Consider the following 17,410-nt stretch of genomic DNA (forward strand, 5'->3'; position numbering starts at 1 on the left):
GCAGACAAGACCCCAGACTTGTCATCTCCGAGAAAAAGTGGAGGACAAGTCTCTGCCTGCTTCACCAAACATCTCAGACTGTGCTCAGCTTTACCGCTTCAGGTTCTGGTAAATCCATAACTAGTATTTTCCACCCTACCCTTATTGTGCAACTTTCCTTTTCCCTCCAAAAGGTCACTGTCAGTTTGAGGTGCTAAGCTGCTGCTGGCTGGTGGCCTTACCCACCAGTTCATGGGCAAGATCATTCACACCCTCTCAGAAAAAGCACCACATGTGACTGACGCAAATTTGGTTTTGTAAAGACAAATACAGATGAAAAGACAAATACAAACGAAATCTGTCTGCATCTAAGTGTCAGACACTCCCAGTAGCTCCTGAAGACTGATGTGAGGATGCTTTCATGGCATTTCTTTCTCAGGGGTGGCAAGGATATACTAAATGAGAAGTCCGTATTAAACTCTGATTCTGCAGTACAATGGAAAAATCATTTAATAATCAAAAGAGCATGTAATTATTTAAATAGTCTTACATAAGGCTATTAAAATACCATTTTTTAGCATGACTAGAGAGCTAAAAAATTTAGGATTGAAAATTTTTACTCTTTCATAAAAAATCTTGAAACTCATTAATTCAAAGGGTTTTTTTCTTAAGGAAACAAATTGTTCTAATACAAGAGAATTGCTAGAGCTGTCATTATAAACCAAATACATTTTAAAACATTTATATTAGTGATAAGAATAAATCATAATGCTGATTTTTAAACTAAAGTAATAAGCTGTTCAACTGTAATTTTTCATTGCAGCAATAAGCCTAGGCTGTGTCCTTATGTATAATGTTTCTTCATTTTCTATTAAGTATTGTCAGGCTATTCTGACATCATTCCTGATAGGTCGCTGATGATGACATCAGACCACAATAACTATTTTCTGTCCTTGTTAATATTGCAGAGCTGGAAATATCTGATTGTTTTCTTAACTATGTCACATTTAATTTTAAACAACTAGGAAAATATTTGAACTGGTTCTCGCTATCTTCATGTACACACAGCATTCTATCCTCCTAGGAAAACTTTTTTAGTTTGAGAAATCCATTCCAACATTTGGGAGGTAAACTATTAGATAGAATTGCTTTTAGGGCATCAACTTTTGTTTGAGACCAAAAAAAAACTGGACTTACTTATTTAACCTACAAAGTAAATCATTCAGTCTTCTCTACCAAATGAGCCAGTATTGAATATGTGAAGCAGGCAGCTAAAATAAGAGAAGAGATTTACAGAACTGCACTTTCTAAATGTGTACTGCTGCTGTTCCTGCAGTTTCCTCTTGCAAAGTTTGTTCTAGCTTGGAAAGGCAATGCTCCTTCCCCTCAGAACTGCAAAAGCATTACAGCAAGGGGCCGATATGCTATGACACACACAGAGTTTTGAAGTTTAACCCAGTTTTCTGGATTCATCCATGGGCTCCTGCTGAGGTCAGTGGAATCACGGAGGAGAGCTGCACTGCTCAGATCCTGCAGGGAGGACAAGAAACGCCAGTAAGGTCACCTCAGACTCCTCTGTGTGCACGGCCAGAGAGGAGCAGTCACAGCCACTGCTCAACACCACAACTGCCCCTACGCATGTGGGGTGCTGCTCTTCAGCACTTGCCCCTCTCTGCATCCCAAACCGTCAGTGTTTCTATAGAGGCTTTTGGCCTTTGCATTAGTCCTCACCATAGCATGTGTCTGTTGAGCTTTCTTGTTGGCTGTTGCCCTGGTATGTCATATTTAAACTCTGTTTACCGAAGTAAACCGTTTTGCAGGTCATGTAAACAAGATACATTAATTTTGCTTCTTGAGCTAAAGTGCTTTTGATTTAAGAACGTGTCGTTCCCTCGCTGACATGGAATGGAAACCCAGCCATTTGGATGAACTCTTATTTACAGGGCTTCCTTGAAAATGAGCATTAGGTGCTTAAAACAGTCCCTTGCCAAACTACAGTGGCTGTTGTAAAGAGCTCTTTGCCCCCTGCCTTGCCTAGCACGTTCCTTTTATTCTGCTCAGACAGTGCTGCTGTCTTGGGATTCCTCCCAGAACACGCCTAGTTTTCTTCCCCAAGGTTAGCTCCCATCCACAACTGCTATTTGTATCTAGCATGAGCTCTGCAGCCTTCCAAAAACCACTTGCTGCTGATAAATCCCAGCAACTGTGATGTTTGGTGTTCTTGCTTTAGAGACCAAGTGAGGAGAGCTCCTCCTCCTCTGAGAGAATTTGTTCAATGGCCACAGGTTTTTGTGGGACAGCAACGTGCCTCTGGAAGGGCTTTGTTAATTTGTGCAGCTTTGCCTTGACCACCTTGCAGTGATGTTTTCTGAGACTGAGAGCCCTCCCAGGGGCTGGCAGTGATGGGAACTCACCCTTTCTTACCTGAGTCCATTGCCCCATGAATTAATAAGGTCCAAAATTCCTGGTAGGGTAGAGGCCAGTCTTCTGCACCCCAAAGGCTGTGATGAAGATATTGAGGATGACTGTGATAAAGATGAGAGCTGTGGCAGCGTTGTTGAGTATATTCAGGCGGGGTTGCTTTGCAATATCATTCAGGTTCAAACGAGCTGTGCAATACAATGCAAAAAGAAAAAGGAGTTTGCAGACTGACTCCAAGTCCACCAATTCCTGCAAGCCTCCCCTGCCTGGTAAATGTTCATGGTGCTTCTGAGTGCTTAGGCCACAGAGCAGTGGGAGTAGTCACAGGAATGCTACAGGAGCCACAGCTTGCTCTGGGATGACTTAGAAGGCTGGAGCAGAGAAAATCTTGTGTTGATTTTTTGGCAAAATTATTCGTTTTGCCATGGAGGTGCCGTGGCCCTGCAATGGCCTAAATAGGCCCTAAATAGGCAAGTTACTGTTGCACACTAGCCAGACACGTGCCGTGGTCCCCCCCAACACTGCCTGGCCATGGGACATGGTGAGGGCAGGCTGTGGGACATGGGAGACAAGGGCAACAATGCTCTGCTTGCACTGGGAAGCCAGTTCCTCCCTTAGACCCAGATGTCACCTATATGGTGACACAGCTATCAGGCCTGGGTACATGAATGGGGTCAGTCCTGGCTGATAGACATTGATGCCTTCAGGCACAGCAATACCCTGGTTACCAGGGCTGTCTGGCCAATAAGCCTTGCAAACAGCATCCATGTTGTGGTCCCTTGTCCCCGTTCTCCTCCCAGCTGGTTCCAGCCATCATAGCTGCCACCAGGAAAAGCTGTGGTGTGTATGACAGGGGAAGGAATATGTCACAGATTTTCCAAAGCCTCCAATCCTCTGTCCCCTGTAAAAACCCATGTAGGATATTCAGGAAAAGGCAGAATTTTGCAGGTTTTTAATACTGGGAATCTGTTGGAGACTGAAATACCACAACTCCTGTATCAGATGGAGCACTGGGCAAGCACCGGCAAACCAATGCTGGTGTTAATGTACTGTCTGTAGGCTACTAGGAAAACTGTGGGATTGGTTAAATGTGAGGTAAATATAGGGAATACCTCTGCCAAAATTGTTCTGTTAAGTCCCAGACGAAGTAAGATAAAATACAGCTAAAATGTAGTGTCTGCAAGAGTTGCATGAAGGAGCACGTCACAGTAGGGGCAGCAAGAGGCCCGTCTTGGCCACATCCCCACTCTTTCACTGGGATAGGGGGTCAGCGATGGGAAAGTGAAGGAAGAGTTTTGCTCAGAGATGTGCAAACGAGAAACAACCCACCCACCATTTTGAGTAACACTGACTGCCCTACCACCCACATCCAGCCCCGGATGGAGACAAAGGGCAATGATTTGGGGGAAGAAGCTTCTCCCTTCCATCCCCACACCAGCCCATCTACAGAGTAGAGTACCCTGCCCCTGCAGCACCCTGCAAGGGTGCACACGCCTTGGTGGCCACCTTACCAGTGATGATAAGGAGAATCCCAATCATGACCTGGAAGAAGAGGGAGATGCTGATGAGCACAATGAGGGTGGCATAGTACTGGAAGGCGGTCCCCTGCTCCAGCACAGCTTTGAGCTGCGTGACGTTGGCCATGAACAGCGCCACGTCCAGCATGCTCTCTGCCACGCTCTTCTTGGTCGCGTAGTGGTTGATGTTCATCGGCCCGTTGATCCGGAGGTGAGGATTCATGCCCTGGGGAGACAGGAGGAATCATGTGCATTGCTAAACCAACAGATACATCTGTGTCCAATGGGATGCTGTCTTCTCCCTCGGGTTTATTTAGAAAGCCTGGGAAAGAGTCAAAGTTGCATGTTTTAAAAGTGTTGAGAGTACCCAGTTTCCCCTCACAGTTGCCTTGTGGTATTAATAGGCACAAGATACTTGCTGCGATAAAGAGCTCAGCAAGGTTAAAAAAAAAAACAACAGGTATTTTTGTGGAAAACAAGCTTATCCAGAGTTACAATAATGTAGATTATCCAAAAGCCGGGGATTTTGCAAGCAATATTAAATTATCTTCCTTCAGGACATAGACAAGACTCAAACTTATAGGGGATTAGAGACAGATCTTCTCTTTGGGTTGGGTGTTGTGTTTAATATCATTACCAATGATCTGGATGAGAGGATGGAGTGCACCCTCAGTTTGCAGGCAACACCAAGCTGGGTGGGAGTGTTGACCTGCTGGAGGGTAGAGGGTAGATCCCTTTGTAGAGGGATCTGCAGGGGCTGAACCAAGGGACTGAGGCCAGTTGTGTGAGGCTGAGCAAGATGAAGAGCTGAGTCCTGGGTCTTGCACCTGGGTCACAACAACTCAATGAAGCACTACACACTTGGGGAAGAGAGGCTGGAAGGCTGCCTGGCAGAAAAGGACCTGGAGATGCTGGCTGAATACGAGCAGTCAGTGTGCCCAGGTAGCCAAGAAGGCCGATGACATCCTGGCCTGTATCAGAAACAGTGTGGCCAGCAGGACCAGGGAAGGGATTATCCCCCTGTACTGGGCATTGGTGAGGCCGCACCTCAAATCCTGTGTTCAGCTTTTGTCCCTTCACAATCCAAAAAGGACATTGAGTTGCTGGAGCAAGTCCAGAGATGATGGGCAATGGAGCCGGTGAAGGGTCTGCAGAGTAAGTCATATGAGGAACAACTGAGGGAGCTGGGCGTGTTCAGCCTGGAGAAGAGAAGGCTCAGGAGGGACCTTATTGCTCTCTACAGTATCTGAAAGGAGGCTGTAGCCAGGTGGGGGGCAGTCTCTTCTCCCAAGTAACAAGCAATACTAACAAGATAAAATGGCCTCAAGCTGCATCAGGGGAGGTTTAGACTGGATATTAGGAAAAATCTCTCTTCAGCAAAAGGCTTGTAAGACACTGGAACAGGCTGCCCAGGGAAATGGTTGAGTCACCACCCCTGGAGGAATTCAGAAGACATGCAGATGTGGCACTTAGAGACATGGATTGGTGGTGGCCTTGGCAGTATTAGATTAGTGACTGGACTTGATGATCTTAAAGGTCTTTTCCAACATAAGCAATTCTATGATTCTATGACTATCAGTGGCTGGGCTTTATACCTCCTCTGAACAATTTTTGCCGGCTTATGTCTTCCACAAGATGCTAAAGCAGATTAAATAGCCCATGGGTTTGTTTCTGAAACCAAGGACAGTGTTTCTTCAAAGCATCAGGCTCTGGAATGCAACAAGAAGAGAGGCAGGGTCCATCACACCTAACCTTAGTTAATCATTCAGGCAGGTTTTTTTGGCTGTGGAAAGAAATAGCTGTTTACAAAAGCCAAATCAGCTGGTTGTCCTTGTTATAGATAGGTAATGTGATGGATTGGCTCTTGCAATTAAGGGATGAAAATTGTATGTATCTTAAAAGAAGTTTTATTGATACGTAGTTATGTTATCGTAGCCTTGTTGTTTAGACATCCTCTGTTCTCCCCATAGTCCCCTTCCCACCTCGGTGTTGTTGCCACCAGACAGCCTTGGTTATGAAAGACTCATGAAGGGAGGCCGTGTACATGTGCCCCTTGCATGGGCTGGGAAAAGCTTGTTGTTAGGAGGTGCGGCATGAGAGCCCCTCACCTCCAATCAAATTGCAAGAAGGTCTCCACCAATGGATGGTGAAAAGTTTACAGAGAGAATTTGGGAGGGGCCGGGGTTGGCTGATGCAACCCCCAAGGATATAAAAGGTGGAGCAGCCATTTTGTAGATGAGCATATGGCAGTTTGGTTCCAGGCTCCCAGTGCTGCAATTATTCCTTATTCAGTCCTCTGTTGTATTTTTGTTAGGGTTTAATAAACCTTTGAAATCTTAAAAGTGAGTGTCATTTCTCACAACTTTAACTGTTGGAACCCAGAGCACAAGGAATGTTTCTCTGCCTGCTCTCAGAAGTCCTGATCCCCAGGAGAGCACTGCTTTTAACCATCATCCATGGAGAAATCTTCCAAGACTTTGGAATGAATTGGAACCTATGAGTGTGTGAAATAGATAGTAGTATAGTTTATCACAGGGTGAAAAACTTAAAGTTTTGGGGTTTTAGTAGGGAGGTAGATAGAAGACAAGATGGAGGATTTTGGGCATTGTCTGATCTCCTTCTTGTTCTTAATCTACTCCATTTTCTGCAGTGTTGGTGGCACAGAGTGATTGGTTAGAAAAAACTACAATGCAGATGTTGCCTGAATAAACAAATAATTAGTTATTGGTAGAAAGATAGAAATAAAATACATTCTAAGAGTTAATTGGACAAAATAGTTTTAAAAGACTTGAACTTGTGTGTCTTGTGACTTTGGTGCCTTTCTCTTTGTATGCTAAGTCTGGTATGTAGATGGTATGCTGAACTGTTGATAAGAGAAAAATAAACAACAACCTGAAGTCTCTCAATCCTGGCACAGAACTTTTTAGGGGTCTCCCCATCAGGGGATCCTCAGGGAGGCTTCCACACTCAACCTAATTGCAAGGTGTAGGTAATTTGGCTGCTTTTAGTCATCCATTGTTAAGTGAGTTCATCTGTTGCTCTTTTGACCCAAGTTATTAAAAAAAACAACAACCCCAAAAAAAAAGTGGGTGATAGTTTTCCATTCACCCAGAGCATCACAACTGGAAATAAACCACCAGCAAAGACAACAGTTGCAAGAGATTTTGATGTATCTGCAAAAAAACTGTGCTCTTCTTTCTTAAAAAGAAAGAAAACAACACTTTCATATATCAGAGAGGCTTCAGTTCTGAGTAATCGGCTTCCTGCCAGCTGCAGCAGGACCAGCAGCCTTGTCCTCAGCATTGCCTGATGGGCTACCCTTTAAAACCAAGGGTAAGGGCCAGCCTGTGCCTCTCTTTTGCTCAGGAAACGGGGAGAGATTTCTCTGGGTGCACACTGGAAGTGCCTACATTCAGTGGTGAGTTCTGTTTTGCTCCTTTTGTACCAGATAAAGTAGAAAATGTAATCTTTCCTCCATGCTCTAGGCAGGTCACTGGGGAAGGATCACGGCTCGTGTGTTATGCTGTGACCTTGGGTCTCTTTGGGCAGCCCTGGGTAAGAGTGGCTTGCTTTGATTTGGGAAAGTGGGAACAAAGCCAGTGATCCTGGGAGAGCAGTGTGTGTGGGGTGTGTCTGATGCTGAAATTGGGGTGAATTTTGGAAGGGGGTTGTGGCCCCAGTCTAGTGGTCACCCTGATGTGACAAAGACATGTATTACTATGTGAGCGGGAAAGGCTGTGTCTGTTTTCAACTATTGGTGAACTGTGATCCTTAAGAAGGAGCTAGCTTGGGGTATGAAAGGGCTTTTGGTTTGGTTGGGGTTTTTTTATTATGATAGCTCAAAGCATTTAGTTCGTACAGTTTCTGACAGTGACATTCCTGTGGTTACGTGGCTCCTTTGCAAAGTATATATTTCTTGCTCTGGAAGGTAGAAGGTGAAAGATACTGGAAGGAAGTAAAAGTAGAAGTCTAAAGAACTGGTAAAAACTCCAAGGCTGTGGGTAGGTGTTTGAGACTTTGATATTTCAGTGTGGTGTCAGGGGCAGAATACAGGCCAGCAGGAAAGGAAAGGAGGCCAGCAAAAGGTCATGTTCTGTGAATGCATTTTAAAAACCTGTCTTGAGGGACTGCTCCCCCTTAGATGGCTTAAAAACATGTGATCCTGTTGGAACAGAGAGGAACTAATACCAAATTGTGCAGGGTTGGTGATTTGATCCCTCTCATGTGCTGTTTTCCTTATTCCTGAAGAATCAGCCCCCCTCCTTGCAGCATCACAAGGCTGAGCATTGATAGTTTATCTCTGTGTAATGATGAGTTAAGGGTTTGAGAACAAGGGCGCTGTACAAACAGGGCAGAGCTGCTGTTAAATGAGTGACTGGTACCAGGAGGCTGAGACATCTGTTTCTGGCTGCTTACGTGGAGAAAAATAAAGCAAGTCAGGAGCTTCTGTTGAATAAAAGCACATCCTTCTTTTGAGCTGCCTTTATGTCCCTTTACCTGGAGTGTGAAATGGGGCAGAGTTGCAATGTCCTGAGCTCTGTGTCCCAGATGATCAGGCAGTGAAAACAGACAGCTTTGACATGGACTTTTCTCACATGGATGAGTGTGATGGCATGTTGCCATCTGGGACATGAAAACACAGGCAGGTGCTTCTCTCCTATGTTGAGCAACTGGAACTGGAAAACCTTCACAATGGAAAAGGTGTGACTCCAGATTCAAAGTTCTGTCAGTCCAGGCAGATCCAGAAGGATCTCCAAAATGATAATGGATGATGGAAGCTGGACACTAAACTTGAATCTGGGTAGCTGAAGATTTGTGCTGGGCAGCCCCCAAACACCCACCTGGCTACAGCCTCCTCTCAGGCAGTTGTAGAGAGCTTTAAGGTCCCTCCTGAGCCTCCTCCAGGCTGAACAGCCCCAGCTCCCTCAGCCACTCCTCATCAGATCTGTGCTCTAGTCCCTTCACCAGTTTCACGGCCCTTCTCTTGAAACACTCCAGCATATGGTACATGACTCCTTATGATGCAAGGAGAAGTTAGAGATCCAGGTTTTTTATGGATTTGGCCCTCAGTGTTCCACCTAGTCCAGCAGCTAAGAGTGGAAGCCTGATGTCTCAAATAAGGAGAGGCTTAAACAACACAGGAGTCCTCAGAGACCTGGCATTTGGATTAATGCTGGAGGAGGGATTTGGTGGGGATGCTGGTGCCATAACTGCCACCCATGAACCACTGTTTGTGGGGTGTGAATGCATGGCTGTGACACTTTTCTTGAGCTGCCAGAATGCACACAAAGCTTTCCAAGGACCATTTCTGCTTTTGCTTTCTTTAAAGCTCAGTCCTATAAACTCCTACAGCTCAGGAGCTGATTCACAAGCAACTTGGGTTTCCCTGTAGGAGGATTGCCCAGGCAGCTGTGGGAGGTTATGTGGTATCACTGAGGAGATTCAGTTATTCCCTTCTGACAAACAGAGCCCTAAGTGGAGTCACAGAACATACCTGAAGGCTCACCAAAATGATTTATGCCACCAGGCTAGAGCTGGTGACTTTCTAGTCACTTTGAAAGGATTCCCTTTAGGAAAGTGGAGATCATTGTCTTTTCTTCTCTGTAATGCATCAAAGAGCTGGATCTGGCAGTCAGACACAAAGCCCATCTTGAAAGCATGATTCCAGAGCGAGCACATCTGCTGGAAACAGCACTTTTGTGCCAAGAGGGGGCTCTATCACTATTGCCCACTTACTCAGAGTAGGGAAATTAGGACCTGAACAATTCCATCCCTATCATACAACAGTGCTGGATGAACTGGTGTTGGAGCTACTTTCCTGTGTCCTATTTCTGGATGTTTTATCTTTCCCTATGAGGCAGCCTCTCTGCCTGCAAGGACCCTGCTGGCTTCAGTCTGACCCCAGGCAAATCCCCTTTCCTTTTTCTCTTGTGTAAACGCGGCACAGCAATACAGATCCCCTCAGCGACTGAGTGAGGCACCCATCTATGTTTTCTAAGTCAAAGGCTTAATTCTTATTCAAAAGTGTGTGCACACATGCAGATATTTAACTCCCACTTCTATTTTTGTTTTTAATTTTTGTAGGAATTCTTCTGGAAAGAATGATCAATATCACTACAAAAAAAGAATGGATTTTTTAAAATTTCTTTTTCAACTTTTCCTCTGGTTTTGCTGTAGGGAGCTCTCAGGTCCCCAGACCTGTGAAATCAGACTCTAGTACCCGAAGGTATGCTGAGCTCCACCGCTCACTGAAACTACCTGAAAAATTCCACTAAAATTAGTTTTCAAGAGTAATTCTTTGGAGTTTTCATGCATTTATTTTTACAAGAAATAGCTACTCTCTTCTGTAAACTTTTGGAGGAGCTTCATCTAAATATTTCTTTCAAAGCTGGCAGATTTTGGGTCAAGGGGAGCACAAACCTTTTCTAAATTTTCTTGGATAATTTCTACAAAATCTACAGTTTACTTGTCCCCTTTTTCAGATTAGGAGGAAAAATAATTAGAGAGCAGATCTAATTGCAAATCTCTGTGTACTTTGTGGGTTTTATGACCCTGTCCCCAGGGGAGAACAGCCTGAAAGAGGCAGTGGAACAGCATGAGGCTCCCCAGCATAAGGATGATAATCTTTATGGAAGCACTCTGTCAGAGGGCGATATCTGAGTAGGAACTGTATTATTGGCCATTCCTTCCAAGGGAAATGCTGGAGAATGCCAAAGAAAACAGACACAAATGTAGGCCACGCTCTCAGAGGGGTGAGCACAGAGACAGCCACCACGGGGATCCTGGCAATGAATAGCCAGCCACACACAGCATCAGGCACCAGGGAAAACCCAGGGAATGTTTCCCCAGCATCGGCCGGTCAGCAACTTTAGAAATACTTTGTAAGCATTGGCTGATGGAGTTGAAAGCACGCTGACAGTCACCATCATCTTGCAGAGCAGGAGAGGAGCAAAGTCCCCTTTCTGTGAGAAGAAAGCAGAGGGATTAAAGCCTGGCCCTCAATCAATGCTTCTGCTTCTAAGGGCACAGTTATTAGCTACTCGCCTTCACCAGAAAAGCTCATTCCCTGCAGCTTCTGACCACTTCACTTCCCTTCATGAAGGGAGCAGATTTTAACATTTCTAGCCTACATGCCCAGGCACAGAGAGCAGCAGCACTGGGAAGCGTGGCGATGACCAGACACCTGCTCCCGTGATGGGTTGGGATTCCCTTGCAGAGTTTTGTGTGGCAGCTCATGGGTGAGGAAGCAGGTCTGTGCACAGCCACACGTGTGCAAGAGAAGAGACACCCAAGGAGCACTCGGGTCTGTACTAACTATATTGTGAACTTGGTGAGGCAAAGGCTGTTTTTCTCCAGTTTGGCACAACAGCAAGTATCCTGGCTGCTTTCCACAAACAGAAGTAATAGTAAACCTCATCGTGGATACTGCAGGCAGAAGGAAAACTGAGTGTTCAGGGCCAGTCCCCCCTCCTCAGCCCCTGTGGAGGCTCTTGGCTAGTCCAGTTGCGCTTAGGGATTTTTTTTCCTTTTAATGTTCTGGTTTTATCTGTTCTGCTCACCAGGGGTCCTGTTTAGAGCCAAGTGTTGTGTTGCCTTCGGTTCATATTGCGTGAACCCCAGAAAATAAATCAGAGGTGCTCTCCTAGTATCTCTCCTCATGTATCAGTCTGGTCCTGATGGAGATCTATCTCTGAGGTGTCCTTACACTTCTGTAACAGGTCAGTGCTGAGTTTAACAGAGAACCCCTTGACACTAACTGTTCTCCAGCCAAAAAGCGACTTCCAGGAGCTGGGAGACAGCGCCCTTCAGAAGTGAAAGCCTAGGCAAGTGGCAGGCACAGATTCCGTGGACTTGACAAGCACTGTTCGTGTTCTGTGGTCTACCAAACTTGGTCTTTCCATTTGCTTTGTCTGCCTCCTGTGTTTCATCTCACACCTGCAAGTAAAGCTGCTGAGGTCTCTTGGGCAGAGATGTCACACAGTGCAGCATTTAGGCCCCTCATCCTGGAGCCGAGGGGCGCCGAAGGAGGGCACCTCTGTCACTGAAGGATGAAGGTGCCGCTGGGTGAGGCTGCCAGCAGAGCCTGTCCAATTTCCCCAGCTGAAAGGGTGACTACAGCGCTCTCTACTCTCCCTACAGCTCCTGGAATGAGGCAGCCAGGGCAGGACGCTGAGAGCAAAACCCAGCCCCGCGTGGAGCTGCAGGGTCGGGAGTGAAAGGGGAAGCCGGGCATCCCTGGCAGTGGCTGGCCGGGGAGGGGAGCGGGGTGAGCGGAGCAGCGGAGCCCCTGGAGGGCCGGCACGGACACGGCACGGACACGGCACGGACACGGCACGGACACAGGATGGACACGGCGCTGACACGGCACGGACACGGCACGGACACAGGATGGACACGGCGCTGACACGGCACGGACACGGCACGGACACAGGATGGACACGGCGCTGACACGGCACGGACACGGCACGGACACGGCACGGACACGGAGCTGACACGGCACGGACACGGCACGGACACGGCGCTGACACGGCGCGGACACGGAGCGGACACGGCACGGACACGGCACGGACACGGAGCGGACACGGCACGGACACGGAGCTGACACGGCACGGGCACGGAGCTGACACGGCACGGACACGGAGCTGACACGGCACGGACACGGCGCGGACACGGCACGGACACGGAGCTGACACGGCACGGACACGGCGCGGACACGGCACGGACACGGAGCTGACACGGCACGGACACGGCGCGGACACGGCACGGACACGGCGCTGACACGGCACGGACACGGCGCTGACACGGCACGGACACGGAGCTGACACGGCACGGACACGGCGCTGACACGGCACGGACACGGCACGGACACGGAGCGGACACGGCACGGACACGGCACGGACACGGAGCTGACACGGCACGGACACGGCGCTGACACGGAGCTGACACGGCACGGACACGGCACGGACACGGCACGGACACGGCACGGACACGGTGCTCCGCTCCGCTCCTCGCCCGGCTGCGGCACTCGCAGCCTGCACAGACCTGCCTGTCGCATCGAGAGCCTGCTCTTCAGCTCTCATTCATCCCGCAGGCCCTCTCTGCCCGTCTGCATTTCCAGTTCAGCTCCTCCTCTTTTCCTTTATTCTCTCCTTTTCCATTCCTTTCTCGCCCCATGCCTTTTACTTTGTCTATCTTTCACGCTTTTTTCCTGCTGTCGAGCTTTTCAGCTTCGTGCACATCCTTCCCGGGTTGCTGTCTCCTCGCTCTCCCCACTCCTCTCCCTCTTTGGCACTCTGTGCTGCTGTCTGGCAAGTTTCTTGAATCTGTTCACTCTGCCGCCACTCAAGGCTTCCTATGCTACAGGGCAACATAAATTATGTATCACTCAAATAGCTGTCTTACCAAATCTATATTAAACTCCCTTGTTAAGTATATTTATGATACTGAATTGAAGGGATCCAGGAATCGACTGGCAGGCTGCAGGGCTGACCTGGAATACAAGATAATTTTTCTTTTCCAGTAGCTGGGATGAGGACAAGGCAGGAAGGGTGGTGGCAGTGCTGAAGGAGCCTTCATCCGTAGTTTAGGAGCAGTTTGTGAGTTTGGGGCTCAAGAATTGAGCCAATTGCTTGGCACCAGCAATCACAATGTGCTGATGCATGATCTCTGTTGAACACAAGAAATTGGGTGTGTATGTGTATGGGGGGGACAGCTCTTTGAATATATGGAATTGGGAGTGCACTCAAAAGGATTAGTGGGAGCAATTATTTCCAAAGTCAGGATATAGAAGCTGGAGCCTATTCAAGTCACTAGTGTTTTATCCCAGTGTTTTTGGAGAGGAAAAAAACAAGGGGGCAGGGGAAGACTAAAAACAGCTTTAGAAGAAAAAATCAAAGTAGGTTACCAGTTATAAAAAATGGAAGAGCAGCTGGGAGGCACAACAGTAACTACTGCATTGTGCTTACAAAGCTAAACACGTTAAGATGAATAAATCCCTAATCTGGATGGCTTATGGCCCAAAATATTAAGAAAAGCTGGGTCTGATTGCAGGCTGCTGCCAGTTCCAAAGAGCAAATGTGTTCGTATAAATCATTTTAATTCAAAACATTCATAAAGCGAGGTCCTAAAACCGAACTCCTTCCAAGTCTAAGTGTGTTTGTATCCAATGCTGAGGGGTCAGGTTGATTTCTGAAACTGAGAGAACATAGTAACAGCTGTACTGGATCAGACCAGAGGTCCAGTTCCCCTCTGACTGTGGTTTGTAGCAGATGTTTGAGGAGGGGAGGAGGAAAAATTTTAGAATGGGACAAGCGTATAGCAATGGTCCCTTGTGACCTGTATCTCTGTATTTAGAACTGCTCCAGCCCTGGCCTGATGTTGCTTTTCATGTGAGGTAGCCCAAGGTTAATTCATCATTTGCCAGGTGGCTCAGGGCATCCTAGTTGCTCTCCCTGGATTTTAGTTTTCCCTATCTGTGAATTAACACGAATCCTCATATGGGTGATGTGTAGGGTGAGAGAGATGGGCAAGATCTCCTGTAGAAGTGCAGTATGTTCCTGTGTTGTGAACATAATCCACCCGGACTGAATTCATCATGCAGGGAAGCCCCTGAAGCTGATGGACTCAGGCAGGTGATTTTCTGATTCGCAGGGTGCTTTACATCTTGCAGCATTTCCCAGGTAAACCTCACTCCAAGGCACTGGAGCTCAGGTTCATCGGCACGTTTTGAGCTTTCCGTGCCCCTGGCCACCCTTTGAGTGCTCCCCACAGAAAGGAAGCTGTGTGAATCCAGGTGGAAAGAGGGAAGAACATGACTGAGGGTTTTGGCAGAGCTGATGGCACTGCATCCATGAGCAGTGGGACTCGGGGGTTCTGGCCTCTCGCATGCCCGTGCCACACACACCGCAGGCCATGGACACCTGCCACAGAGTGCTGCCTCATCTCCTTCTTGAGCATCCAAATGGGGACCTAGAGCTCATCTATGCAAGACAGCTCTTGAACATGTAAGTGGTAGCTCTGAAAGGGTCTGCCAGTCTGGTGGGAAGCCTTTACAGGGTCAGAGTTAAAAAGCAATGGAAATCACTCAGTAAAATGCCTTAGAGGCCTCGAGGTGTTCCCTTCTAAGCAGCTGAGGTTGAGCTTTTGTGCCTCTGAGCCTGTAAGCAGGTTAAGTGGTCAGTACCATGGCTCTTTGCTCCTCTCAGCTCTCAGGAAGAATTGCCACTGTAGTTCACTGTAGTTCAGGCCAAAAAGGAGTTGCCACAGTTGCAGAGGCAGGGAATGTGTCCCACAAGGAGGGGATGCTTCTATTTTCAGAATCAAGTGGCACCCAGACTCCTCATCACATCATGGGTGTCCCGTTATGACAGGCAGAACACTTGCTTAAGAGCGCACTGGCAGCCTGCAACACAAGTAACCCAGAATCTGATCCATTTTTCTGACAGATGCAGCATTACCTCCCTTCCTTCAGACTGCAGCTTCCTGAGACCTCGCTCACTGCTGGAACCAAAAAAACTCCCACTCTGCCTCTTCCTTTCCAATTTTCCTCTTTCATTGGTACATTCAGTGTCTTTTGTTTGTGGGGACACAGACATTGTTTTGGGGGTGATTGTACACAGGCAATGTTCAGGTTTGTCTGCAGTCTTGCTGCTCTTAACTGAAGTTACACGAGTCTGAACCAACAGGAAAATCTAGATGCGGTTTTGTGCCAGAACCTGTATTTTTGGCCATATGAGACAGAAACATGAAGCAGACAAAACCTTGAGATGGAATTGCCTCACATCAAAAGGCACACATAAAAAAAGAAAAAGGCTTCTAATTTGTAAAACTGATGTGAGAATAGACAATTAAGCTTTAAAAAAAGTGTGAGGTGGAATTACTTAATTAGATAAATTGTTGGATGAGGCATATTAACTGTTAACTGGGTGACCAAGAGAGCCCTTCTTATGTTCAGAGCAAAAGAAAAATGCAACACAACATGCACGCAAACCCTTGGATACAGAAGGAAAATCTGAAATTAGTGGATCCAGTGCTGTGTTGCTTTATAAGGGTTTAATAATTTGAAGGCTGGGCCAAGGCCCTGCCTTAGGATACAGTACAGTACAGCTCCTGGGGGAGGTTTAAGGTGGTTACAGAATGGAAGGTTTTCCCTGGTAACTAAAAATATTAAGTTTGGCTTCCCGTTGTCTTCCTGGAGTTCTTTCAAGGGTGGGGTCATTCTGTTGTTTGGGTTTATAGCTTGCTGTATTGACAGGATTCATAGGATGAGATTGTTTATGCTTTTTCTTCTCATCCTCCAGTCCAGCTTGATGGTGCTGTAAGAGTTAGGCATACTAAGCTCAGGGCAGTGATTTAATGGGTTATAAAAATGTTCATTGGTGTATCAGTACTTTAAACATAAATTGTGAGTTACTGTTGGGCAGAGATCAGAAGTGAAACAGCTGGTGGGCAATGATATCTCCCACTTTGGAAAAATGGTACTGGGACTTCCCTGTTTGACTTCCACTGAGTTCAGTGGAAGTTAAACAATTAAAACATTTATCTTTGTCCATCTTGGCCCAAGTTCACAATGGTAAATTAAATTATACTCAAAAAAATGCATCCCTGAAAGCATAATCATTAAGATATTTTGTTATCCTGCGCCTCTGCTAATATACTAACATTTTTTTCCAGTGGATTATGAATTTGGCCATAACTGTGACTAAAAAAGGTTATATGCCTTCTAGACAGGCATTCTAGGTTAGGAGGTATTGCAAAAGTGAATTGAATAATTTGGAAACTTCTCTGAGCAGCTGCACAGCAGGGATTGAAGTCTAAGGGCAAAGAGTTCAGAAACCATAATTCTTTTGTCTTCAAAGATATAATGTAACTCATTTAAGATAGTGCTGGAAGGATCCATACAGTAGAAGAAATGCAGCAAGTGTAGAGCTCTCTCTCATTTTCTTTCTATTAATTTGCTATTAAATCTTAATTTTGTTTTAATTTTATGCTTTTGTATTCCATTTTAAATAATACACAAGACCCAGGACTAAGCAGTGGCTGGAAGGTAACAGTGAATATTGTTTACAGCAAAGCTTGGGAGAGGAACTGTAAAAAGAGCTACCTCAGAAGTTTGCATGAAAGCTGCTTCAGAAGTCATGCATGTAAAACTGGCCCTTATTAAATGTGATATATTTTTAAATGGTTGCTGTAGCCCTATACTGTGTTCTTTTGAATATTGGATACAAACCATATGACACACATTCTTCCCATAAAATTTTTCCTCAGTTAAAACTGTCTCTCCTGCTTTAACACTGCATGTCCTGAATGTAAATTTTAGCCCCCTGAAGTCTTCAATTTTTCTTTCCTGCACTGCAGGAAGGATACTGCAGTAGGGCTTGGAGATGTTTTATGTTTTGGGCTCAGATTCTCATACAGCTGATGCTGTGGCTGTTCAGTGTTATGCAAAAGGAATACTAAAGATCACATTAAAGAGTGGTATAGAAATAGAATTG

At 46.4% G+C, this 17,410-nt stretch overlaps 1 protein-coding gene across 3 annotated transcripts in view; it reads right to left on the reverse strand.

Moving 5' to 3' along the window:
* Window positions 1–471: 471 nt before the first annotated feature.
* Window positions 472–17,410, reverse strand: part of NINJ2 (ninjurin 2) — a 47,610-nt gene continuing 30,671 nt past the window's right edge. For 2 of the 3 annotated variants that reach the window (XM_068191740.1, XM_068191741.1), the window contains exons 2-4: window positions 3,912–4,143; window positions 2,404–2,588; window positions 472–1,509 (exon numbers count right to left, since the gene is read on the reverse strand). In XM_068191740.1, the coding sequence (XP_068047841.1) occupies window positions 2,425–2,588; window positions 3,912–4,143 (396 nt within the window). In that variant the 3' untranslated portion in view covers window positions 472–1,509; window positions 2,404–2,424. Of the gene's footprint in view, window positions 1,510–2,403; window positions 2,589–3,911; window positions 4,144–8,414; window positions 8,669–17,410 lie in introns of all 3 variants that reach the window. The other variant, XM_068191739.1, reaches the window with a different exon arrangement.

This window comes from Anomalospiza imberbis, chromosome 5 (genome assembly GCF_031753505.1).
Source record: "Anomalospiza imberbis isolate Cuckoo-Finch-1a 21T00152 chromosome 5, ASM3175350v1, whole genome shotgun sequence".
Classification (NCBI taxonomy): domain Eukaryota; kingdom Metazoa; phylum Chordata; class Aves; order Passeriformes; family Viduidae; genus Anomalospiza; species Anomalospiza imberbis.